The sequence below is a fragment of the Coregonus lavaretus genome (genome assembly GCF_964263955.1).
Source record: "Coregonus lavaretus genome assembly, chromosome: 2".
NCBI classification, from domain to species: domain Eukaryota; kingdom Metazoa; phylum Chordata; class Actinopteri; order Salmoniformes; family Salmonidae; genus Coregonus; species Coregonus lavaretus.
In genome coordinates this window covers 3,991,548-4,018,299 of record NC_139989.1, presented here as the reverse complement: position 1 = coordinate 4,018,299, position 26,752 = coordinate 3,991,548, and the positions used below count along the sequence as shown (strand labels likewise).

The 26,752-nt window shown below is 44.1% G+C and overlaps 2 protein-coding genes across 2 annotated transcripts; one reads left to right on the top strand and one right to left on the bottom strand.

Annotated features, from left to right (window-relative positions):
* Window positions 1-3,737: 3,737 nt before the first annotated feature.
* On the bottom strand, window positions 3,738-6,212 carry LOC311144041 (large ribosomal subunit protein eL21-like). Its single transcript, XM_084179977.1, has 6 exons — window positions 6,125-6,212; window positions 5,308-5,386; window positions 5,050-5,111; window positions 4,812-4,924; window positions 4,182-4,332; window positions 3,738-3,862 (listed from the first exon to the last, which is right to left on the bottom strand). Exons 2-6 carry the CDS (start codon window positions 5,372-5,374, stop codon window positions 3,773-3,775), a joined length of 483 nt encoding a protein of 160 aa, XP_084036103.1. The 5' UTR covers window positions 5,375-5,386; window positions 6,125-6,212; the 3' UTR covers window positions 3,738-3,772.
* A 15,389-nt stretch (window positions 6,213-21,601) lies between these two features.
* LOC311146350 (ubiquitin carboxyl-terminal hydrolase 12) lies at window positions 21,602-26,310 on the top strand. Its single transcript, XM_084182838.1, has 9 exons — window positions 21,602-22,101; window positions 23,131-23,211; window positions 23,347-23,560; window positions 23,710-23,945; window positions 24,123-24,199; window positions 24,319-24,402; window positions 24,536-24,733; window positions 24,825-24,903; window positions 25,007-26,310. The coding sequence occupies exons 1-9, from the start codon at window positions 22,066-22,068 to the stop codon at window positions 25,106-25,108; spliced, it is 1,107 nt and encodes a 368-aa protein (XP_084038964.1). The 5' UTR covers window positions 21,602-22,065; the 3' UTR covers window positions 25,109-26,310.
* The last annotated feature ends 442 nt before the right edge of the window (window positions 26,311-26,752 follow it).

Below are 26,752 nucleotides of genomic sequence, written 5' to 3'. Positions count from 1 at the left end.
CTAGACCTAGATTAGTCCTATCTGTTATTGGTGAATTCAGTAGACTAGACTAGTCATTGATCATTTTTACTGAACAGCAGTTGTTGCGATTCAGGTCTTTGAGCTTGCCTTTCTCTGATTGATTGTAGGCTTTAAAACTGTCATCCAGGCTCCTGACACTGCATTGCTATCTTCTGTCTGTGGTGTGTGTGTGTGCGTTTGCAGTCTGAGCTGAGCGACTCTCTGTCTCCAGTCTTCACACACACGTGAAATTTACAGCCCTAATCGTGGTCTTATCAACCTCCTCCATATTGTTCTATGATAGGTGTGATTTACAGTCACAACCCAGTCTTCATTCTCTTGCTCTGTCCCAATGTGATCCTCTTCAAACCTGACTCATCCAATCCTGTGGACAGTTCAAACCACTCCCAATTCTATGACACTGCTCTTTATTTAGACTTGATTGGATTAACAGTATAATATGTTTCCACAAGGATACTTTAATTGTGAATTTAGGTAGCCTATTTCTGAATTCAGGAAAGCTTGACCCAAATCAGAAATCAGAAAATCTTCAATCCAATATGGTCTGTACATTACCTAACGACTAGAGACCAACTACCATGCATGTGCCATGATCTGGTATGAAACCTTAGAATGGCTTCTCTGAATGAGGCCTATTGAGAACCCCAGGGTGTTACCTCTGCTCCCTCCCACGCTTCAGGTCACCCGGCCTGGGTCAGCTGCCACCGTTATCAGCCTTTCCCGCACAGTCCCAATCCCTCCACTGACAGGGGACGGGATCGATAACCCTGGCTCTGTATCTGTGGATGACCATGGTCTCCACTGATAACTACTCCTGACAAGTATAGGGGGGAGAAAGACCCTATCTGTCCACTATCACCTAGAGAGATACAGTGTGTTCTGTGTTTGGCCTGGGATTTCCTAGCTCCATTGTCAACCCCCCAAAACACACACACATAAACAAACACACTCCTCCCTCACATTACTGACACAAATACACCCCTCTAATCAGGCCAGAGACAATAAGGAGAACAGAGAGAGAGAGAGAGAGAGAGAGAGAGAGAGAGAGGTGAAACGAGCAGGGTTGAGAGAACAACATGAAATCATGGGAATATTGTGATAGGAAGAGAGAGACAGTAAGATGTCCGTCGTTATATCATCTCATATAGCTTCTGCTCTCCACCCTCCACCAGCGGTGTGTGTTTGTGGTTAATGTGTGACACACAGGGTCGATACGGCTGCTTTGGGCTACTGGCTGAGTTGACAGCCTCGACAGCCTCAATCTGTGTGTCAAACGCGTGTGATTAAGGAGCACATAGTAATCCACTGCTTTTACCCACATGTCCCGTTCCACGCTCCCCCTCCTCTCTCTCTCTCCTCACTCACTGTCCCTCAGACTGTTTACTTTTTCCTCCTTCAATCAGTAACTCCCATGAGTCAGCACTCCAGATGAAGGCCTGTTCTGTCTGTGACAGCAAATTCACACACACATTATATATTTGACTATCCTTGTTGGGACCTAACATGTATTTCCATTAAAAATCCTATTTTCTGTAACCCTAAACCTAACCCTTGAACCTAAAATATCATTTGTACTCATGGGGACCTGGGAAATGTCCCCACAAGGGAGAATTTTCCTTGTTTTAGTATCCTTGTTGGGATTTTGGCAGATTTCCGGTACCCACATGGATAGTAATACAATCCCACACACAGTTTCTGTAAATGTCCTTATTTCTCTCACACTATTTGTCATATCCTTGTATATTCTATCTGGCAGGACTGATATCACTATGAGAAAAGAAAGATAGGTGAAACAGTAGGTGCCCAACACCATAGAACGTTATCTGAACAACACCCAGGCCTCAATGTAGTCTATACTGATCAATAAACAGGGATTTGGATGTGCCTTGCTGATTGATCACATTGATTTTGGGTTCATGTGTTAATTCAGCTTGTTGGAGACTTATTACACCAGTTTGATAAGGCAGGTGTCTGTATCTTCTACCCTTAGGGAGACAGCCAGAGATAACAGAGGGTTACGGTCTTATGGAGGGTTATATAGCCTCCTGAGACCCAGCAATTCATTTTTGTTCTCTCTTGTAGACATCAGTTCTTGGTCCGTATCTCTGAGGCCATACATGCCACTGTGTCCCTTTGGAAGGACATTCTGGGCTTTTCAATAATATCACATGTGAGGATGTGACATTACCACTTTATTTTCCTGGTTCTTAAAAAAATGTCTGCTGTCAAAATTAGCACATTTTATGGACATTTGAAAAGAAGCACAATTATTATCATTTTTGTGAGTTTGATATTCAAATTGTGTCTAGTAAGTGAATAACTCAGGACTAGTTAAGTGAGTTGTCAGGGCTGTGTAATAATTGTATCATATTAAATAAGAGCTTATCAAGAAATGTCTTCTGTAGTGGACATTTCAAAAAACAAAATGATAAATTGTCATATCTTAACATTCATGATATGCTTCATTATACCTGAAAAAAATGGAAACACTCGAGAGAAAGTTTGTTTTCTCTTTCTATCTACCCCTTCCAGCTGCTGCTACTATCTCAGGAAACTGGTCCTAATTGGAGTAAATATTGGGTAAAGTACTGAGATAACATACAGTATTTGTCAGATATCCAGTCAGCCTCCACTGATTAAACAGCACATGTCAAGATACGGCAGAGGTGGTCCCTACTGCCCACACACACACCAACCCCAGAGCACACAGACAAACACACATAACAGGCATGACTGCATGGTCGCGTAACCAGAAAGATGTAACACTTAAATGAAGAACAATGCATGCAATGTATACTATTTACTCTCAGCCAATGCTGTGATTGAGCACCAAATGTCCTTTGAGTACAAACGGCCAAATCAGTGTCCTCTACTCATAATAATATGGAGGGTGCTTATATTTGTCCTATTTCACTCATCTACAAGTGTGTAATACGCATGTGATCTGGATTATTATTTATTTTTTTGCATATCCCTCTCCCCGAGACACCTTCGGAGAATGGGGTCACCAAGGACACAATCACTGTTTAGTGCGTTGCTTTCTCTGGAAATGTATTCTCAGGAACCTGGATATTCAATCAGTCACGGGAATGTAATTTCTCACATTGAAAACAGAAGTGGCCTACTGCAGCTCATAGGCATACATAACATGGCACTTATCCTGGTGCACATTGCCCTCTGCTGGACTGACTGGCACTCCAACAGACATACCAGGGGTACATTCAACAGGGTGCAAAGTTTAAAATGTTGCATGTAGATTGATAATTTGGCACAAATCATGTCTGCCCTGTACACAGACATATTCACAATATGTTCAAGCCTTTCTACTCAATATACCCCCAGATTGTCTGCTTTATTTTGGGCAAGCAATTGATTGCACACGCCACATTTTTGAGAAGGGCTAACTCAAGTTTAGTATTCTTAGTGGGTCTTTGAGTTGAAGCTGTATGTACTTTGAGACTACTGTGCTTGTCATTCTCAGCTCGCCGGTGAAATAGAAATAGCATTTAATTTCAATTCACTTTGAGTGATCACTGGAGGAGAACCATTACTGAACGACAGCAGCAACTTCAGTCTTCCTGGTTAGACCCTACATTAAACTGTACCACTCGATCTTCACTCATATTCTCACTCTCTCCCCCAGTCTTGGACATGCAGTAATAGTGACTAAGCCGTGGTATCGTGCATCCATAAGAGACTCAAGTCGACACAAATGGTTGTGTATAAACATTTTGTATTTTGGTCAGCACAGTTATGCCATGAACTCATATGGGATGGGCTCCAGCAGCTGGGGTTGGTTGCCCTTGGTGCTGACGAAGCGGGCGTCACGGGGAGCAGTGGGCTGCAGGGAGAGATGAAGAGGAAACGACAAATGCACAGATGAGATGCCACTACTTAAAATACAAACAATTCAAAGGACTATGTATCAGAAATAATGACATGGCTGAATTAACATTACAGAATGCATCAACCAAGCAACAGAACTGGATTGACGCAACATTCCACTAGATCAGCGTTGGTGTCCATTTTATATCTTAAATCTGGACTGTTTAATTACGTAGAATAGTGACCAACAAGCCTGGTCCTGGAGGGTGTACAGGCCGCTTAATATAGCATTAAAACACTACTGATAACGGCCCAGGTAAACGTGCTCTCCATACCTGGCGTTTCAGTTCGACCCAGGTGCCCTTCTGCTTGGCCTCCACCTTCCTCTTCTCATTCTCCTTGACACGCTGCAGGAAGCTGTCCCTGCTCTTAGAGTGCTTCACATGCTCAATACGCACGTTGATCCTCTTGGCCAGGATCTTACCCCTACAGAGAGAAGGGGACATGGCTTTCAGCTCTGAATTAAATCAGAGACATACAAAAGGCTACTGGTCACTTACATAAGAGATGTATGCAACGTAATTGACCTCCTGACTTAACAGAAAACATTACACTTCCAATGAATATCGAAATACTCATGTTACGCAATGAACTTCAACTCAGAATGGCTTTTTTTAAGTGTCTCCTTCAACAACCCTAGTTAAAAACGTACAGTAGGTGCTTGCCAGTTGCTGAAGGACAAATACTGTCCCCCACGTGAATGACCACTTAGGACATAGGACAGCCCTTGTGGCAAAGTGAAGATGGGGTTCTGAGATGCGACAGACTTCTGCAACATCAACCTTCCTTTAAAGATATTGAAATTACATCCTTTTAATTTATGAACGAGCATTACATGGCCAAGCTGGAAAGGAAATGGATAGTGACAATTTGCCATACCCCTCCACAGATTGCTTTGTACTTACTTGACCTGCTTGTTGACAATGATGCCGACAGCATGTTGGGTTACGTTGTAGACTCTGCCAGTCTTGCCATGGTAGCACTTGTGAGGCATTCCTTTCTGGATGGTACCTGTACCCTGGAGGAGAGACATTCACAATCTTAAGAATTCTGTTTTGGGGGAAGTCGAAAGAGCAAAATATAACCAATTCAGTGAAAGTGCAGTCACTACCAGTAAACACCTAGAAAAAGTGGAACACCTACCTTGATGTCAACAATATCTCCCTTCCTGTAGATACGCATGTATGTGGACAGGGGAATGGGGCCTGAGAAACAAAGTACATATACTATTCACAACCAACCAAAACTCAATTCTAAGATGGCCTTAAGAGTAGCTAATGAAGGCTTCTCAAGTGTGGATTCATGCCAGCAACACCCCTAACCTTGCGTGCTTTCTTTTAAATAACTCAAAGCAACTTAAGGCATTTCAGTATATCTTCAGTCTTTCTGATATGAACTCACCATGCTTGCGGAAGGCCCGGCTGAACATGTATCTCGTCCCCCTCCTCTTGCCTCTTGTGTTAGTCATGATGCCTGATTACTGGAACATGGACATTCACGTTAGTGAAACCCAATGGCAAAGTATACATTCTTCATTACAGTGGCTGTAAAATGTATGGTTACAAGGGTGGCTGAGAATGATGTAGACTCGGATTTAGTCAAGTCAATGGATGCATTACTGTCACATACAAAAACGTAATTAAACCCTGTATATTACATTTAGCTAGCTAGCTTACAATACCCTGGTCTGACTAACGTTCGCCTGACAATTACAATCTGTTGACAAAGTTAACTTGACTGTAAAGAACACATCGGTAGCTACTATACTAATTAACAATTATAAAGGGGGCATTTAAAACATGGCACGTCAGTCAAAACACAAGATTTACAACAGAGCTAGTTAAAGCTAATTAGCTCGCAAACTCTGTCCAATACCGATAGCGCTTAATTTCCCCAGATTGACAAGTTAACTTTACTTCAACGTGACAGTTATGTTATTTTACAGGACATGCCATATTTGCTATCTGGTTATGCCAACATTGTAAATTCCTAAGAAACCGGCAATTATTGCGAACGCTGCAGTGGCTAGGCCCACATGTGAAGCCACGCTGCTACCCCATTCACTAATCATGTCAATATATGCCACACAGACGTTCTTTCACTGATTATTTCTGGCCTCAAATGTAGAGTATGCTTTAACACACATATCAATGTATTTACATGCATTTAAAACTATATTTTATGCTTTTACGGTCTTTAAAAACGGAGCACATCTTACCCCCGGTAGTTCGCAAGATGGCGGGTACGGTGGAAAGAAAGATCGAAGGACCCGAAACTCGTCCTTCTAAAACAGAATTCAAGAGTGCCTTCATATTGCCTGCACGAAAATAAAAAAAAGCTACAACGAATTTGTCCCCTTTGTGCTGATCTAATGTCAGTTTTGATTTTATACCTTAATGACTAAACTCACATAGGGGTTGGGTAAAATGATTTCAGATCAGGAACGTGAAAAATGGGTTTAATGCCGGCGAAAAGATGGCGGAAGCGGATGATGAAGTGGATTATTTTTATTTATTTCTTTATATAACCTTTATCAGGTAAGCCAGTTGAGAACAAGTTCTCATTTACAACTGCGACCTGGCCAAGATAAAGCAAAGCAGTGCGATAAAAACAACAACACAGAGTTACATATGGGGTAAACAAAACATAAAGTCAAAAATACAACAGAAAATATATATACAGTGTGTGTGAATGTAGTAAGTTATGGAGGTAAGGCAATAAATAGGCCATAGTGCAAAATAGTTACAATTTCGTATTAACACTGGAATGATAGATGTGCAAAAGATGATGTGCAAATAGAGATACTGGGGTGCAAATGAGCAAAATAAATAACAATATGGGGATGAGGTAGTTGGGTGGGCTAATTTCAGAATGGCTGTGTACAGGTGCAGTGATCGGTAAACTGCTCTGACAACTGACGCTTAAAGTTAGTGAGGGAGATAAGAGTCTCCAGCTTCAGAGATTTTTGCAGTTCGTTCCAGTCATTGGCAGCAGAGAACTGGAAGGAATGGCGGGCAACGGAGGTGTTGGCTTTGGGGATGACCAGTGAGATATACCTGCTGGAGCGCAGACTACGGGTGGGTGTTGCTATGGTGACCAGTGAGCTAAGATAAAACGGGGATTTGCCTAGCAGTGATTTATAGATGACCTGGAGCCAGTGGGTTTGACGACGAATATGTAGTGAGGGCCAGCCAACAAGAGCGTACAGGTCACAATGGTGGGTAGTATATGGGGCTTTGGTGACAAAACGGATGGCACTGTGATAGACTACATCCAATTTGCTGAGTAGAGTGTTGGAGGCTATTTTGTAAATGACATCGCCGAAGTCAAGGATCGGTAGGATAGTCAGTTTTACGAGGGCATGTTTGGCAGCATGAGTGAAGGAGGCTTTGTTGCGAAATAGGAAGCCGATTCTAGATCTAACTTTTGATTGGAGATGCTTAATGTGAGTGTGGAAGGAGAGTTTACAGTCTAACCAGGCACCTAGGTATTTGTAGTTGTCCACATACTCTAGGTCAGACCCGCCGAGAGTAGTGATTCTAGTCAGGTGGGCGGGTGCAAGCAGCGTTCGGTTGAAGAGCATGTGTAGTATCTGAACATTTATAGCTTTGGCTGAGGTTTTCATATTGTTGGTTAAATGAACTCTACTTTGCTTTGCTGAAACATCTGGAAAGTATTACTATAGGGGCCCCCTAAAACAGTGGACATCGAGATATGTGGAGGCCAGGGATTGGTCTATTCAAAACACGCCATCTTATGTTACATAGGATATATACCATGTTTGAACAAAGGGACGGGGAGAGTGATCATATTTGAGATTGGGTTTGTTGCTCTCCAGATTCTGCAGAAGTCTGTAAATTGATGCTGAAATCTTTGATATAATAAACCATTATAATCAAGTACAGTGTCAGCGGATTCCTTGTCAACACAGCATCTCAGCAGCATTGTTCGGCCACCACAGAAATTGGAGACGAGGATTTTGGGACGTGTTGCGTCTGTTTCAGCGTTCCATCATGGGCTCCGAGCTGACTCTCGCTCCAGAGTCCGGCAGATAAGGGTGAGCTTTCTCACAACTTTGGGCGCTGGTCAGTTCGTGTGACTGTGTGTGCGTTGGGGGGACGCACCGTGAACAACCTGTGTGCTGTTATTGCTGTGTGATGAGATTCCGTTCTAAATTTCTAAATTTGTTTGCGTTGGAAACAACGCAAACAGGGGGGAGTATGTATATAATACAGGATCAAAGGAAAAAAAGGAATTGATAACACTGGGCCCAGGGAAGTTTGGCTTGAATAAAATTAAGGGAAAAAGGAATAGAATGAAGAAATAAGGGACAAGGAACTAAGGAAAAATGTATACTAATTAGGACGTAGCTGATCTACGGAAGCCCTCAAATGAGGCGATCATTAGATGGGCCACAAATCCTGGGAAGTCACTAGGTGAATTTTAGGGTCAGTTCCAAGGGACTGTGAGTTTGTAGAATACACATTCAATTGTATGTTACCTCTCGGTATATAGTTGACGAGGAATATGTCCGAAGTAGCCTCTCATTGAATATCTGCAACTCAAGGTAGCATAAATTTAGGAAGGAATATAAAGGAAAAGGAGCGACGGAAGCATGCTTTTGGAATTGTATGAATGGATGCATTCTTGTTGATTGAATAGTTTTCATGTGTGTGTGAGAGAAAGAGAGTGTGTGTGTGCGCAAATAAAGATGTCTCTGCTGTGTTTGAGCTGTGTGGATTGTGCAGAGAGTTATATGCTCGACTCATGCTATGATAAGATGTTATGTTAGATATATATACATATATATGTTGTGGTTGAGAACAGGGGTTTTAGTTTTTTGTAAGGAAATCTGTTAATTACGGTTAAAACCTTATGAGTCTCCATTTGAGAGAACATTTTCAAATTTGTTCAAATCTATGAGCCCCCGGGAGGACGTTATGATTGTATAGAGAGGATTTGTAATGGATAAGACAATAACTATACATCTGCAGATTGGAGTAGAATGGGTGAAGAAAGAGGAGAGAGAAAATAGACTAAAGTAAAGTTAAGAAACTTCGAAGTAGGATTTGTGTTCTATGTTTTGTGTTGGTTTGTGCGTTTTGTTAAGTGTTACTGTTGTCTGTGTGGTAAATGTGGTTTGTTGGAAAGAACGGAGGGACAGCTGGTCTGTCTGCTGTTTGACTTAGAGAAAAGTTACTTGCAGGAGCGCTCCTCTCACCCTGAAGTCGCACTAATAAATGAACTGCGCATGTGTGGAGTTCTAGGATTTTGTAGTTAAACAGAACAAATATGCCACTCCCCTGCCTGCACTGAGCTGCTGTGACACGCAGACTTATAGCTGAAAAAAGAAAGGGGGAGATTTGAGTACACATAAATAAAGTATTCTGTTTGTTAAGTGGCTGTTGCGTAACTATGAACCTATTTGATTTGAGATTCATTGAATTTATAAATGAGAGCTATGTTGACGGATTAAAAATGAAAATAAATAAATAAAATAAAATGTTATTGCGCTATTTATAATATTCCTGAGTTAAGCTGTTTGCTTATTTCTTAGCGCGAATGTGAACATAGGTATGTCTAAAAGGGTATTGTATGGTTGAAATAACCCAGTGAGTACATAAAATACTAAATTCTTGTCTGTTTCTTTTGTTCTCCTGTGGTGTGAGAGACGAAAGGGAGGAGACAGAGAGAGAGGAGGTGCTGACCAGTGCGTCACGCGACAGCGTGGGCTGTCCCGGATCCAGTCCAATTAAGGCCAGTACTGTTCTATCCACAAACTTACTTTCCCTTACAGGATATTATAGACACATTGTGTATGCATAAAATATTTCATGTTGTGACCATTTAGCAGGGACTTGTCAACAGACTGATCAATTGATGTAATTGAGAATTGCACATTTAAGTTTTTTTGTGCATGGGTTGTTTTGATTAGAGTTGTGTTGGAAATCCAGCCCTGAGATTATTCTGTAAAATTAAGGTGATTGGGTGCTTATTAAGCAATTGGTTTGTGGGTGCTGTAGTGTTGCTGGATTACAGGTCTTTCTTTTTTGATTGCTCTGAAGTTGACTAGTTTCCTTTACTTTTCTTTATCGGATGTGGTAAGATTGCCACTAATCAATAATTTGGTAGAAATAAAACATTTAAAATAAAAAATAGGAGGGAATGATAAGCAACATAGCTTAAAGTATTTTTTGGTTTACAAATTAATTAGTTTAAAATAATAATAATAATTAAATAATTCACAATAAAGGAATATAAAAGAGTTGTTACAATGCGGAAAAAGGACATAAAAACTATGAAAGTAATTACTCTTGTTGATGTAGTACAAAATAGTAACCCTTTAGTTAATGGTATTGCAAGGTTATCTGAAAAATTGAATAAATGTTGGCCTGACATTGAACAACCATGGCCAGTGGAAGGGACTCTTAACCCAGACGTAATTAAAATAATGCAAGTGCTTGTGTCCACATATAAGGCAGATCAAAAGAAGGGGAAAAAAGGGGAACAGCGTAAAGAAAAGAGACAAAGAGAGCTGGGTGTTCTTAAGTTGTTTGAAAATGAGGGACGAAAACTGATAAAAGATACAAAAGATAAAAGAGACAGAGGTATAGAGAAAATGGCAAAAGAGGCGAAGGTAACAGAAAAACTAATGGCAGAAGTCAATACACCTTTCTCACATAAGGATTCAGCAAAAAGACCCCCACCTTACGAGGAAGAAGTAGAGTTTAAGGACGTCTATCCTCAGCTTCCAGTGATCATTCAGGAGGGTGATTATTGCATCAGAGATGAAGATGAACAAATAATAGAGAGAGGACAAGCAGAAACGACCATAAAGATGAATCCAAACTCCAAAAGTAAGAAGAAAATGACATGTCTGGAAACTAAGGGTAGAGTGAGGTTCAGGAGGATGGAATTTGAAGAAGATGATGATGATGATGATGATCAGAGTGATTCAGAAGAGATCATGGGTGGATATGACCCTGTGATCAGACGGAGGTTGGCCAGAGCAGAAAGAAGGGGTGATGGAAGTTGGAAGAAGAAGGATACAAGAGATTCGACCTCTGATGAAAGTGAAGATGGAGACAGCGATGAAGATTTGGAGATTAAAGGTGCTTCATGTTCAAGAGGATTTTATCCTGCAATGACTAGCACAGAAGAAATAGAAAGAGATATGGATCGATGCATATCATGCTTGGATAAGGCGAATAATTTAGAAGAAGTAAGAGAATTGGAAGAACAACTCAAGAAGTTGAAGATACAGAAGGAAAAACTGCTGAAAAAAGAATCCCCCCCAAAAAATTGGAGAGGAGGTATACATTGCGGACAAGAAGAGGGAGCACAAGTAAGAAGATGATGCCAGTGATAATTCGAGGACAGAACCTGGAGTATAAGCCTTTGCAGAATACCGATATGTCAGATATACTTGAGAAGCTGCCTACTCTTCAAGATGGAGCATATCCTTGGATTTCGAAGTTGGAAGAAATTACGGTGGGAACACAGTCTGCCATAGGAGACATTAAGATACTTTTGGCTAATCTCCTTGGGATTCCAGGTATGGAAAACATTTTTCAGAGAGCTGGACTTAATCGATATATGGGGACTGCGGTGAATGATCCTGAGTTGTTAGCTGCAAGTAGAAATCAGCTGTGGAGAGCACTGAAAGATACGTTTCCAACAAATGTGCATCCTGACAACATTCTGATTGACCCACTAGGACAACAAGAAAATCTGAGAGCCTATGTGTCAAGAGCTCATCAAGTGTGGACAAATATTACCGGAAATGATCCAGATGTGAGTCAAATAGAGCAGTCAATTTTGCGAGCTAAACTGCAGATGGGGCTGCCCTCACCAGTAAGGAGCAAACTGGCAGAGGTGGTTGGACTTGGAAGCATGGCAAAAGGTGTCTTTACAGATCATATAGCACATCAAGTGGATCTATACAGGAAAAAGGAACACAACCAGAAAGAACAGGACCAAGAAACTCTCAGAAAACTCAATCAAATACAACTGGTGGAGAATAAGAAGAAGGAGAAGAAATAGGCTTTGGTTATGCAGAATCCGTGTTCATCAAATCAACAATCACTGCCACAGCTTCAACCGAACCAGGTCCAACCGCAATTGTCCTAGCCACCACTAGTGGGACCAGTTGTTTCATATCCACAGCCAGCTTCCGGACAGACACAGAATTGGAGAGGAAGAGGACGAGAAGGCTTAGGAAGAGGAAGAGGAGGAAGATTTAATCCATACTTCCAGCAATCTTCAGAAGTGTGTTATAATTGTGGACAGGTTGGTCACTTTGCCCGTGAGTGTAATGGGCCAGGAGGAAACACCAGAGGAAATTTCAGAGGAAGATACAGGGGCCAGTCAAGATCATTTGGAGGACCGGTGAACCCTTATAGGGGCCCGGAGCCAGGATTCTAGAGGTGCCCAGAAGATCCGAAAGGGGGGTGTCAGCTGGTAGCATCAGGACCGGAAAAAGATCCAACAATTGAGGTGAAAGTAAACAACCGACCATTGGAAGTGATGGCGGATAGCGGAGCTGCTTTCACCTGTGTTCGGCCTGAAGATGCTACACATCTCCCTATGTCCAATCAACTGATTCGGACAATTGGATTTGAGGGAGTGAAACAGCTGATTCCTCTTACGGAACCAATTGAGCTCTGCTATAAAAATCTGAAAACTACAATACCCATACTGGTATCGGAACATACACCTATTGCATTGTTGGGAAGAGATGCATTGTGTAGATTGAATTGTACAATAAAATGTACGCCAGACGGCTGTCTGGTAGAAGTGCCAAAAGAAACGGTTACCTTTGAGAGCTATGGTTAAAGATACTGGGAATGGTCAACTCCATAGCAATCTTTCATGGACACAGGAAGGCCTTGTAGCATTTGAAACGATCAAACAGAGGTTACAAGAGGCACCTGCACTCACACTACCAGACTACTCTAAGAATTTCTTGCTATATGTGTCTACTTCTACTGGAGGTAAATATGCTTGTGCAGTTCTTTGTCAGCCGACAGGTACAGGGACGAATCCTCAACCTATTTCCTACTACTCTACTGCCTATTCAGAAGTAGAACTAGGCTACCACTGTGCTACAGAGCAATGGTGGAAGTATATTTAATGTATGACAAAGCATCATCTGTTACGATGGGTTACCCAGTAACAATTCTTACCCATCATAGTCTCAGAAATCTTCTGAACTATGGAAAATATACATTGACTATGCCTAGGCTCAGAGACTATCATAGGCTCTTAGAGCAGGAAGATGTCACCCTAGTGAGGTGTGATACGGTGAATCCAGCTGAGAATTTGCCAACTTCAGAGGATGGTGAGCCACATGATTGTGTTCAAGAAGCAGAGAAATACTTGAGGCTTAGATCAGATTTGCAAGCCCTTCCATTACGTGAGGCAGACCTGGAGTATTGGACTGATGGGTCTTGTTATCGTGTGAGAGATAAATTGTGTGCTGGCTATGCAGTAGTTAAAGCCCAAGGAACTGGATTTGTTGTTGAAAAGGCTGAAGTAATACCACAAACTGCGTCCGCACAACTTGCTGAACTTGTTGGGATAACAGAAGCGTGTTTGTTAGCAGAAGGAAAGAGAGTGACGATATATACTGATTCTGCATATGCACATGGTGTATGTAATTTGTTTGGAGCAGTGTGGAAAGGTTGAGGGTTTAAGAAAACGGATGGTTCTCCGATACAACATCATGCGCAAATAATGAAACTGTTGCATGCTATGATGAAGCCTAAAGAGATCGCGATAGCTAAGTGTGCAGCTCATAAAACAGATGTGTCAAAAGTCACACAATGGAACAAAGCTGCTGATGAAGCTGCAAAAGCCGTCACAGGAGCGGACAAATTGGGTAAGGTTTTTCTGGTCACTCATGGAGTGGACTTGGAAGACAAAATTACGCTTAAGGATGTGATTTTAATGCAGGAAGCTGCTTCTACGATATACAAACAGTTATGGCTAGACCGAGGTGCTATCAAAGATGCTATGGGTCTTTGGAGAAACCATGAGGGGTTGATAGTAGTGCCTCTAGACCTATTAGGTCTGATGATTCAGGAAGCACATGGGTTAGCTCATGTTGAAAGGGGGGAGGTTAGGAGAAAGATCACAAAGGAGTATGGTTTTTGGGCACCATATTTGCTTGAACAGGTTGACTATGTCATAGGCAGGTGCACAATCTGTCTGAAAAATAATGTTCGCAGAGGTGTGACTGTTCTTCCTGGTTACATTCCAACACCGAGAGGTCCTATGCGGGAGTTGGTTATCGACTTTGTTGATATGATAAAACCAGTTGAAGGGAAAAGATAAATGCTGGTGGTTGTAGATAGATTTTCACGATGGCCGGAGGCATGTCCAACCAAGCGAAAAGAAGCTCAGTCGGTTGCAAAGTTTTTGTGTAAAGAAGTCATAAGCAGGTGGGGACTTCCCGATCTAATATCCTCAGATAATGGGAAAGAGTTTTGTGGATAAATCAGTGAAATTTATTTTTGAAAAAATTGGGAAAAAAGTCAGACCAAAACATTACGAAAATTAGGGTTGAAGTAACTCTAGGACATTTTGAATATCTGATTGTGCAATAATTTTCACATTTCTTTGCATATTGTTGTGATATTGAGTGTTTTCTTATGAATCAAAGGAGTGAAATGGAATGTGATTCATTTATATATATCATTTTTATATATTATTTTTGATATTGATGTTTTAATTTTCATGTGTTGCTTTGCAAAAGATACTGGTTGGTGTTTTCTTTTCTTCCAGAAGCATATGGGGAATGTGTAGAGTGGGATTCAAATACTCAAACATGGACAATATGAATGGACTGGAGGAAGTTGAACAAGGATGGTGCGGAAATGTTCAGATTCCATCATCGACGTTGCATTGAAAGTCGACACTGCTGAGGAGCTGCAGTGTAGTGGACTACATTCCAGTGTTTGCAATGATATATATACATATTTGTATGTGTAATACATAATTTGTGTCATATTCCTTCTGTATTAATTTTTTGAAGAATTATGTTTTCTGTTGTTGGGTACATGTGGGGACCTCATATGTTTTTGTTTTTTCTTTGACGCTTAGGGATATTGGGTCTAGGCAGGGACAGAGAGAATCCACAGGAGGGTCCGATGGGTCGACCAGCCTGAATGTGGATGGGTTTTTGATTGTATTTTGTTTTCTGAGGCTTTCATGTGTATTCGATTGCACCATAGCTTAAAATGCATTGATAAAGATGTATAAATTGATCTGGAGTACTTAGGTGGTCGCCTGGGGCAGAGGGGCCGTGAGAGAATTTTACTGTCTTGATTGATTGATGGATATTTGGAAAGAAAGCTGCCAGACAGGTTTTTCGCTCTTACACTCCATAACAATTTGTTTACACCTCATAAAAATGTGTTCACACTCCATAAACTTGGTTTTATTGCTAAAGTTACACAAGTTTGTCATAATCCTATTCTTTTTGTTTTCGAGACTTAATTAGTCTCGAAGGGGGGAAATATGTAGTATCTGAACATTTATAGCTTTGGCTGAGGTTTTCATATTGTTGGTTAAATGAACTCTACTTTGCTTTGCTGAAACATCTGGAAAGTATTACTATAGGGGCCCCCTAAAACAGTGGACATTGAGATATGTGGAGGCCAGGGATTGGTCTATTCAAAACACGCCATCTTGTGTTACATAGGATAAATACCATGTTTGAACAAAGGGACGGGGAGAGTGATCATATTTGAGATTGGGTTTGTTGCTCTCCAGATTCTGCAGAAGTCTGTAAATTGATGCTGAAATCTTTGATATAATAAACCATTATAATCAAGTACAGTGTCAGCGGATTCCTTGTCAACACAGCATCTCAGCAGCATTGTTCGGCCACCACACATGCATTTAGTTTTACTAGTGTTTAAGAGCAGTTGGAGGCTACGGAAGGAGTGTTGTATGGCATGGAGTTGAAGCTCAATGATATACACAGAGAATAGAGTCGGCCCGAGAATTGAACCCTGTGGCACCCCCATAGAGACTGCCAGATGTCCAGACAACAGGCCCTACGATTTGACACTTTGAACTCTATCTGAGAAGTAGTTGGTGAACCAGGCGAGGCAGTCATTTGAGAAAGCAAGGCTATTTAGTCTGCCAATAAGAATGTGGTGGTTGACAGAGTCGAAAGCATTGACCAGGTCGATGAAGACGGCTGCGCAGTACTGTCTTTTATCGATCACGGTTATAATATCGTTCTGAATCTAATGGAGGTAGAATCAAGGAGAATTGGAATATTTTCCAAAAGAAAGGAAAACGGAGCAAAGTAGAGTACAGTGATGAGAATGTCACTTTGTATCTTGTAGGAGTACGGTTTGTAAATGAAGAGCAACTGAACGAATTACCAATCTTAAGGAATCCATTTGAGATATCCAAACTCGTGGAGAGAGTGCTGGGTAAAGTGAAGGCTGTGAGGATCACGAGAGGCGGGCTGGTTTAAAAATATTTTGTTGTGGATCAGAAGAAACGTGGGTTCTTCTGATCCATAGTTCTCACCCGATTGATACAGTTGAAGTGTGGTGTGTGTCTCTTAGGAACAGGGCACCCCTCAAGGGGGTTATACTGGAGTCTTGTGGGATGTAGATGTTGAAGAGATTAAAAATATTCCTGGAGTGATTGATGCACGTCGGATGAATCGTGTGGTGAATGAAGAAAAAGTGAAGAGTATCTGTTCTTTTGTTTTTTGGTATGGAGTCTCTCCCTACTCAAGTGAGGTTAGGGTATATTAACTACAGAGTCGGAGCATTTATTCCAAGACCAATGCAGTGTGATCATTGTAAAGCTTTTGGTCATGTTTCAGGTGTTTGCAGAAGGGAGAAGCTGAGATGTCCAAGTTGTGGAAAATATAATAGTATGTGTTATAAAAGTGATATGATGCAATTGTGGTGGGAACCATGAAGCCACGTCTTTCGAATGCCCAACAAGGATGAAAGAGAATAAGGTGGCCAAAGTCCAGGCTATCCAGAGCATATCATATGCAGCAGCTGTTAAAATGGTTGAGGGTTTGAATGGTGCTCTTGAAGAGTCCATGGTGGTGGAGAGGCCTTCACTGCAGGCTGCAGGGGTTGCCTTTCACCAGCAGGATCCTGACATTTTAAAGGTTAAGAAGGTGGACTTTGTGGGCTTTATAGCTATGGTGATAAATGGCACTGCCAAGGTAGAGAGAAGGTCCAGGAAGATAGAAATCATTGTGGAAGCAGCGGAGCAGTTCCTGGGTCTGAAAGATTTATTGGCGAATGAGTTACATGGAATATTGTCACAAGCCGTACCACCCTCTCAGGCCCTAGAGCAGGGGTGTCAAACTCATTTTAGCTCAGGGGCCACATGGAGGAAAATCTATTCCCAAGTGGGCCGGACCGGAAAAATCATGGTATATATAACTTAAAAACAACAACTTCAGATTGTTTTCTTTGTTTTAATACGATCAACATACAACATAAAGCTGGAGCCTGAGGACAGTGTGTCCAAAATAGTACAAGCACAACATCACTATTAATCATAAAACACCTCAAGTTATTTGAAAGTTCTGAGGACAAAGAACACACAAACACACAATGCCTCAGTGATTAACAGAACTGTTTCACAGATCACAGAACTATATCAGGGTGTCATTTCTCAGGCAGAAATGTAGATACAAATAATGAAATCCTGTTCCCCAAACAAGTGCAAGAATCACAGAGTCAAGAATAGGTTAAATATACAAATAAAATAAAATAAATTAAAAATGTCACACCCTGGCTCGGGGACTCATTATGTTGAGCCAGGGTGTGTTCATTCTATGTTTTCCGTTTCTTTGGTGGGTGTTCTAGGTTGTCTATTTTCTATGTTTGCCGGTGTGACTCCCAATCAGAGGCAACGAGTGTCAGCTGTCGGCTGGTTGTCTCTGATTGGGAGCCATATTTAATCTGTCTGTTTTTCTTTCGGGTTGTGGGATTTTGTTCGTGTGTGTTCGTGTTGTACCATAGACGTCACGCATTCGTTGTTTATTGTTTTGTTCGTGTGAGCATTTAATAAATAGAATATGTTCACTCGCAACGCTGCGCCTTGGTCTCCCTCATTAGACGATCGTGACAGAAAATCCCACCAGTACCAGACCAAGCAGCGTGAGGAGGAGAGAGGAAGGACCTGGGATCAGGGGAGTAGGAGTTTCGGGTGGGCCACGCTAAGTGAAGAGGAGAGAGGCTGGTCTATGAAGCAATGGATCGAGAGTCTGGCGAGAGCTAGGGAGGCCTGGTCCACGGGGAGGAGAGAACCCCAGACATTTTTTAGGGGGGGGCTCACGACGTGGACGACGGGGCAGCAGGAGGCCGCGATGGAGCGGTCCAGTGGGTGTGAAGAGGAGGCCGCCAGGTTAAGGGGGCCACTGGTCACAGAGGAGAGGGAAAGTGTGGAGGCACGGCGAGAGGTACTGGGGTGTGTTACCAGTCCGGTCCGGCCCGTTCCTGATCCCTGCGTAGGGCCAGTGGTGTGTGTCCCCAGTACGGTCCGGCCTGTTCCTGTTCCTCGCATCGAGCCTGTGGTGCGTGTCGTCAGCCCGGCCCGGCCTGTTCCTGCTTCCCGCATCGAGTCTGTGGTGCGCGTCGCCAGCCCGGCCCGGCCTGTTCCTTCTCCCCGCACCAAGTCTGTGGTGCGTCTCGTCAGCCCTGTCCGGCTCGTTCCTGCTCCCCGCACCAAACCTGTGGTGCGCGTCGCCAGCCCGGCCCGGCCCGTTCCTGCTCTCCGCACCAAGTCTGTGGTGTGCGTCGTCAGTCCGGCACGGCCCGTGCCTGTTCCCCGCACCAGGTCAGGGGTGCGCTTCGACGGCCCGGCTCGGCCCGCTCCTGCTTCCCACACCAAGCCAGTGGTGTGCGTCGTCAGTCCGGCACGGCCCGTGCCTGTTCCCCGCACCAGGTCGAGAGTGCGCTTCGACGGCCCGGCTTGGCCCGCTCCTGCTCCCCACACCAAGCCAGTGGTGTGCGTCGTCAGTCCGGCACGGCCCGTGCCTGTTCCACCGGTGGCTGGTCCGGCACCGGTCAGAGGCTTCACGTCGGAGCTAGAGCAATCCGCTCCACCAGTGTTCAGTCCAGTTCCGGCCAGCAGGGCCAAACCGGACCAGGGGTACTTTGGGGGGTTCGAGAAGGAGTGGGGGTCAAGCCCGGAGCCGGAGCCGCCGCCGAGGAGGAATGCCCACCCAGCCCTCCCCTGTTTTTGCTCTTATTTAGGCGCGGTCGCAGTCCGCGCCTTTAGGGGGGGGTACTGTCACACCCTGGCTCGGGGACTCATTATGTTGAGCCAGGGTGTGTTCATTCTATGTTTTCCGTTTCTTTGGTGGGTGTTCTAGGTTGTCTATTTTCTATGTTTGCCGGTGTGACTCCCAATCAGAGGCAACGAGTGTCAGCTGTCGGCTGGTTGTCTCTGATTGGGAGCCATATTTAATCTGTCTGTTTTTCTTTCGGGTTGTGGGATTTTGTTCGTGTGTGTTCGTGTTGTACCATAGACGTCACGCATTCGTTGTTTGTTGTTTTGTTCGTGTGAGCATTTAATAAATAGAATATGTTCACTCGCAACGCTGCGCCTTGGTCTCCCTCATTAGACGATCGTGACAAAAAACAATAGCACATCAACATAAAAACATATAAACATAAATCTGAAAGCGTTGCTCAAACTCCCGTAACAGTCCCGTTATTTTATCTTTGAACCGCTTCATGTCTGCCACATGTTGGGTCGCGCACACATTTTTCAGACAGGGGAAGTGAGCTGCATCACCACCGGCAAGTTGCGTCTCCCACAATGACAGCTTCAACTTGAAAGAACGTATGCTGTCATAATACTGCGTGACAACTTTGTTGCGCCCTTGCAGCTGTTTGTTCAAGTTATTCAGGTGCTCTGTAACATCCACCATAAATGCAAGGTCCTGCATCCATTCTGCGGAATGAAATTCTAACACTGGTTTGCCCTTTTCTTCCACGAACTGTTCAATTTCTTCTCGTAAATCAAAGAAACGCCTCAGCACAGCACCTCGGCTTAACCATCTTACCTCAGTGTGGTATGGCAGGCCATAGATGTGGTCTTTCTCTCTGAGAAGGCTGTCAAACTGACGGTGATTCAGGCTTCTGGATCGGATGAAATTAACAGTTTGGATGACCACCTTCATGACGTTATCCATCTTTAATGACTTGCAACACAAAGCCTCCTGGTGCAAAATACAGTGAAAAGTCAAAAAATCACGTCCTCCATTTGCAGATTGCACTTTCTCTCTGAACTTTGTCACAACGCCTGCTTTTTTCCCGATCATTGAGGGCGCACCATCTGTAGCCAGGCTGACAGCGCGGGACCAGTCCACTCCGACCCTGTCCAGCGCGCCGACGAGTGCGGTAAAAATATCAGCTGCTGTCGTTGTATCTGTCATCGGCACCAACTCCACGAACTCCTCGGTGACGGTCAATGTGTCATCAACTCCGCGGATGAAAATGGCCAGTTGTGCAACATCTGTAATGTCCGTGCTTTCATCAATTGCAACCGAAAACGCAATAAATGACTTTACTTTTTGCTTCAACTGGCTGTCCAAATCCACTGAAAGATCGGAAATCCTGTCTGCAACTGTGTTTCTTGTCAGGCTGATATTTGCAAAAGCCTGCCGCTTTTCAGGGCACACAATCTCCGCTGCCTTCATCATGCATGTTTTTACAAATTCACCCTCACTAAATGGTTTTGAAGCCACTGCGATTTCATTAGCAATGAGGTAGCTAGCTTTCACTGCAGCGTCACTGATGTCTCGGCTGTGAGTAAACACAGACTGCTGTTTCTTCAGACCCGCCAACAGTTCATTCACCTTCTCTCATCTCCGCTGTCCTTGAAAGTTGTCATATTTGTCGGCATGAAGACTCACATAGTGGCGACGAAGGTTATGTTCTTTCAGCACTGAAACATGCTCTGAACACACCAAACATACAGCTTTTCCATTCAATTCCGTGAATAAATCGGATGACCATTTTTCTTGGAACACTCTGCACTCTGCGTCCACTTTTCCCTTTTTTGACAGAGACATATTGGGGCAATGAGGGTGCCAAAGCACATAATGTTAAAAGTAGAAGCCGTAATAAATATCGCGGGCAAAACAAAGTAGCTCATTGGCTGCACGTGCTTGACCTACTTGCTCTGCCCCGGTATAAACAGTTTGCTTGCTTAACACAATTGCTATTGCGCCATCCAGTGGACGCAATTGGAACAGCAGTTTATTTTATTGAAAAATTGCAGCGCATTTTTATACTTGACAAAATTATTATTATTATTTTTATTTATTTATTATTATTATTTTTTTTTTATCATCTCGCGGGCCGGATTAAACCCGTTTGCGGGCCTGATCCGGCCCGCGGGCCGGACGTTTGACACCCCTGCCCTAGAGCCTGAGAAGGGAGATATGGAGAATTTTAAAGAAGGAAGAAGTGGGAGTTTTGTTTTGTCAATGTACAATTTTTATTTGTGTGGATTAAGTTAGTTTCTCTATCACATATGGATTTTTTTTTACCTTGTTTTGGTTTCAACCCGTCCAATTGGTGGCGGCAATACACCTTTTGGGGTTGTAGTCCGCCATAAAACCCACAGAAGAAGAAGAATTTCAGCTGACTTCCTATTGGAGTGTTGACGCACTGTGAAGCTTCATGTCAGTGAACTGAGTGCTGAGCGACTCATCTGATAGCTAGCTACAAATTTTGTTTGCAAATGAATGGGGGAAAAAATGCATATGTTGTACTTGTGCCTCATCGAAAGATTTTATTAATGAACTGCTGACCGTGGCAGATTGCTAACTATGTCGCTAGTTACACAAGTAAATTGGATTATCGTCTTCAAAACATAGCCTGATCAAAGATTCAGTGAGCTTGACTCTGGTTGATTACAGTCGTCAATCTATGCACAGCTGTGTCCAGAATTCCACATGTGGGCATACTTGTGCATTTTATATTATGTACGCCACAGAACATGGTCATCAGATGGAGATAATTTAGCACGGCGCTAAGACCAAGCGGAACTCTCATCGCCCGTCCAGCAGTGGGCCCTCACGAGGGTCCTCCTCGCCTCTGTGCGGTGATTGGGTGGAAGATGGCGCTGGGCGAATGAAAAATCCTAATGACAGTTTCCAAATTTGCCTCTTTTTGTACCATGGTAAGTAAATGGCATCTACTACACACATTTGAGGATGGCGCGACAACCGTAGTTGTGTTGTTTCCATCTTGCGTGGCAGGGAAGATGGTTAAAATCGTCTACTTTTCCGTTGCTACCCAGTCAGTCTTCCTAGCTACTAGCTTCACTGACACGACAATCATGTTTTCGTCTCACGTTCTTTATAGTTAGCCTAGCTAGCTATGTTAATGTCGTAGGTCTACGTTGTTATATATTAGTTGTTTATGTATTATCTTACATTTTAATTAACGAAGACAACAAATCAAATGCTGTGCTCATATCCGCCTACAATATGACCTAGTGACCGCACCGCATAACTCTGCTGCTTCAGCACCTTGTTACCGCGTTTAGCTTGCACATTCATTTTGCAGCAAATCAGTGTGGGTGTCAAGGCATTTGAACACTGGACACGACAACCACCATAGTTCATTGTCAAATCTAACAAAGTTTATGGTCCACAATTGGTAACTACATTTGATCACACCTGTACTTTTCCTGGATGTCAACGATAATTTAGGTAGCCAGCATTTCCAGATAGCTCGCTGTAGTCAGATAGGGTGCTACAATGTTGTGACATGATACAGTGAGTTGTCTTCCTGAACACCAAACCACTTTGAGCTGTTTCTGGGACACAGTGGATGAGGACATGATCAGCTGCGCTCAGTAGATTGCTAGATAAGTCTGACATGTTGTTCCATGTCTTGCAAAGATAGCTAACTCTTTATTTTGGCAAACGTCATTTATTTGGATAATAAATTGGGTTTTGTTTTGTTTATTTTTTGTCTTCATAACCAGCCTCCGGCAATGTAGGCCTACTCAGGAAATCCTGGTTGTGGTGCCTTTGCACAGCCTGTTATGTCAGCCATGTTCCATTATCAAAGAATGACCCCCTCCTCCCACTGACAGCCGTTGGCATTGGATATAAAATAGCATTTAGAACTATTGATTGATACACACTCCCATAGACCTATGCTAAAAAAAAAATATCAGCACTTTGTTTCTGTGTTCCAGGGCGCCAATGCCTCCGCTCTGGAGAAAGAGATTGGCTCAGAGCAGTTCCCTGTCAACGAGCACTACTTCGGATTGGTCAACGTAAGTGAGAGTGCCGTAGTTCACATGCACATGTGTGCATAATCCGTGTTACAGATCACATGTGCCTTCTGCATATAGATGGTTAAAATCGGTGTGCATCCAGCTCTCAGCCTCACTTTTGCTTCATCCATGCAGTTTGGGAACACCTGCTACTGTAACTCGGTGCTGCAGGCTCTGTATTTCTGCCGTCCATTCCGGGAGAAGATCCTGGCCTACCGCAGCCAACCCCGACGCAAGGAGAACCTGCTGACCTGCCTGGCCGACCTGTTCCACAGCATCGCCAACCAGAAGAGGAAGGTGGGAGTCATACCACCCAAGAAGTTCATCACGCGCCTACGCAAGGAGAATGGTGAGAGGGAGATCGTATGCTTGCAGTTCAGGAATGGAAGAAGAAGTGGATGGTTGAAAATGTTGTGGGTGTGGACATTTTTACGACAGGAGTAAGAAGGATGAGGTTGACACACTCCCCTGTTCCCTTCTCTCCATCTCCCCCTGCAGAGCTGTTTGACAACTACATGCAACAGGATGCCCATGAGTTCCTGAACTACCTGCTCAACACCATCGCTGACCTGCTGCAGGAGGAGAGGAAGCAGGACAAGACCAACGGCCGCCTGGCCAATGGCTCGCTCGACTCCCAGAACCACAACAGCAACGCCCCGCCCCCCTCCACCTGGGTCCATGAGATCTTCCAGGGAACCCTCACCAACGAGACCCGCTGCCTCACCTGCGAAACGGTACCTACTGTCTGACTCCCCATGTCAACTAGTGACGTCCCTGTTGTTGTGATCAGCAGGATGCAATACTTGTCGGTGATACGCTGTAGAGAGAAGTTCTGTTGGCAGGAAGATGGACAAAATGATATTTCCGTCTGGCTCTAGTCATGACAGGATGCTGTTGTTTTCTCCCTACAGATCAGCAGCAAAGATGAAGACTTCCTGGACCTGTCAGTGGATGTGGAACAGAACACGTCCATCACACACTGTCTCAGGTAACGTCTACAACACCTGACTACAATAACACATTACATACTGACTGACCTGTGCATTGATTCTTGCTCCGTGTGACTCCCAAGTACCATGACCCCTCCCTCTCCTTCGCTCCCTCCAGGGGGTTTAGTAACACAGAGACTCTCTGCAGTGAGTATAAGTACTACTGTGAAGAATGTAGAAGCAAACAGGAGGCACACAAAAGGTCAGTATTGGCAGTGTTGTGTTTATTGTAAAAGTGAACATAAAAGTATTCTTATTTGATAACTGTTTTTATCGCTACTATAAGGTGTTTGAGGATGTGTGTCTGCGTCCACTCTGACTCACTTCCCCCCCAGGATGCGTGTGAAGAAGCTGCCTATGATCCTGGCTCTACACCTGAAGAGGTTTAAGTACATGGAGCAGCTGCAGCGCTACACCAAGCTGTCCTATCGCGTCGTCTTCCCTCTGGAGCTCCGCCTCTTCAACACCTCTGGAGATGCAACCAATCCTGAGAGACTCTACGACCTGGTCGCTGTCGTGGTGCATTGTGGAAGGTCAGTATTGTGTCTACAAGGTTGCCTAAAAGTATCCAAACTGACCCTAAAGGGTGTGAGTTTGTTCCTGACTGCATTGTCTTGTTTTCAGTGGCCCAAACCGAGGACACTACATCGCCATTGTGAAGAGTCACGACTTCTGGCTGCTGTTTGATGACGACATTGTAGAGGTAAGCTAGTCAGTTGTGTGTGTGCGCGCGAACATGCATGTGTGCGCCCTTGTGTCTTGTGCGACCCCACTGATCCGTGTTGTCTCTCCTTCCCTCTCTGCAGAAGATAGACGCCCAGGCCATAGAGGAGTTCTACGGCCTCACCTCTGAGATCTCCAAGAACTCGGAGTCAGGCTACATCCTCTTCTACCAGTCCAGAGACTAACTGTCCCTGGAGAGGACAGCGCCTCCCAGTGGAGCAGAGGAGAAAAGCCCAGTGCCTCAGCAGTAGGAATAATGGACCATACTAGTGTATACCCTCGGTGGTGTCACACACCTGCACAGGTGTCATTCATACCTGTGTATATGGAGCTACTGCAGCTCAGCCTACTTCCCCCACCCAGTCAGCCTACTTCCCCCACCCCGTCAGCCTACTTCCCCCACCCAGTCAGCCTAATTCCCCCACCCAGTCAGCCTACTTCCCCCACCCAGTCAGCCTACTTCCCCCACCCAGTCAGCCTACTTCCCCCACCCCGTCAGCCTACTTCCCCCACCCCGTCAGCCTACTTCCCCCACCCAGTCAGCCTAATTCCCCCACCCCGTCAGCCTACTTCCCCCACCCCGTCAGCCTACTTCCCCCACCCCGTCAGCCTACTTCCCCCACCCCGTCAGCCTACTTCCCCCACCCCGTCAGCCTACTTCCCCCACCCCGTCAGCCTACTTCCCCCACCCCGTCAGCCTACTTCCCCCACCCCGTCAGCCTACTTCCCCCACCCCGTCAGCCTACTTCCCCCACCCCGTCAGCCTACTTCCCCCACCCCGTCAGCCTACTTCCCCCACCCAGTCAGCCTACTTCCCCCACCCCGTCACTTAGGCTGAAGATACTGCTACAGGGGAGAGTTGTGTCAAATGTTCAGTGGATGTTGTATCAAAGTTTTATGAGTTGGAAAGATGCTTAATGAGGGTTGTACAGAGGTTTTGTGAATGAGGCGTTGGTTTTAGCATGGGTGTTTGGGTGGGTTGAGTGGTTATTTAATGATTAATGTGTTGTAATATCGGCCAGGCGTCTGCACACTCCTTCAGACTGTAATACTGCTTTGGTGCCTGGCTGGGGCCTAGTCAGTGTAGACCAGTTGACTGCAGGAGGGGGGAGGCGAGTGTTCCAAGTGTGGGGTACTTGGGTCGTGTATTTCTACCGTGTACAAAATGTGGTATTTGTATAAATATTATGAGAAGAATAAGATATTATCATAGGTGGGGAAAAACGTAAGACCATGAGAAGAATCTGTATTGACACTTTGGTGCACTTTTGATACCATTTTGTAGGTGTTGGCAAGGTTTATGTGAGGGTTTGCTTGAGAAATGGTCATTGTGAAATGTTCATTTTCTGTTTTAAAGAAAAATTAATAAAAGCTAATAAAAACTGTGTGTGTGACTCTCAGACTGGTTCCTCTTCCCCAGGTGCGCACTGATGACTCATTTATACTCAGCACTGCCGTTCAGTGGTTCTACCTGGTCACTACAGGTTCATACTGCAACAGCACAATAGCAGTCTATTTTTAATCCATTCACACCTCCAGTCATGATGCTGCAGGCTAGCCCACCCACTGTTGCCTTAACAACAACAGGGCTAGATGATGCTAGGGCAGCTCATTGTACCTAAGGCAGGTGTGGAGGAGACTAGCCACCTACAGAGACATCTGAATAAATACTTTATCACTGATCTGAGTATATTACTCAATGGGAATATATTACAAATGTATTAACTTTCATTAATGGAATATTGAAAGTGAAGGCCCTCAAGCACAGAGGAACTGAGATTGGTTTGGAATAGTGGGATGAGAATCTGGGAAGGAGGTGGTGGCTGACA

What these genes read in the sequence shown, in the direction of transcription:
- LOC311146350 (XM_084182838.1), top strand. Translation starts at nt 22,066, where the DNA reads ATGACAGTTTCCAAATTTGCCTCTTTTTGTACCATG. An exon ending in TCCATCACACACTGTCTCAG is followed by an intron (nt 24,200 to 24,318) that starts GTAACGTCTACA and finishes CGCTCCCTCCAG; the next exon opens with GGGGTTTAGTAACACAGAGA. An exon ending in GTCGTGGTGCATTGTGGAAG is followed by an intron (nt 24,734 to 24,824) that starts GTCAGTATTGTG and finishes TCTTGTTTTCAG; the next exon opens with TGGCCCAAACCGAGGACACT.
- LOC311144041 (XM_084179977.1), bottom strand. Translation starts at nt 5,374, where the DNA reads ATGACTAACACAAGAGGCAAGAGGAGGGGGACGAGATACATGTTCAGC. An exon ending in GAGATATTGTTGACATCAAG is followed by an intron (nt 4,925 to 5,049) that starts GTAGGTGTTCCA and finishes TCTCTCCTCCAG; the next exon opens with GGTACAGGTACCATCCAGAA. An exon ending in GGGTCGAACTGAAACGCCAG is followed by an intron (nt 3,863 to 4,181) that starts GTATGGAGAGCA and finishes CTCTCCCTGCAG; the next exon opens with CCCACTGCTCCCCGTGACGC.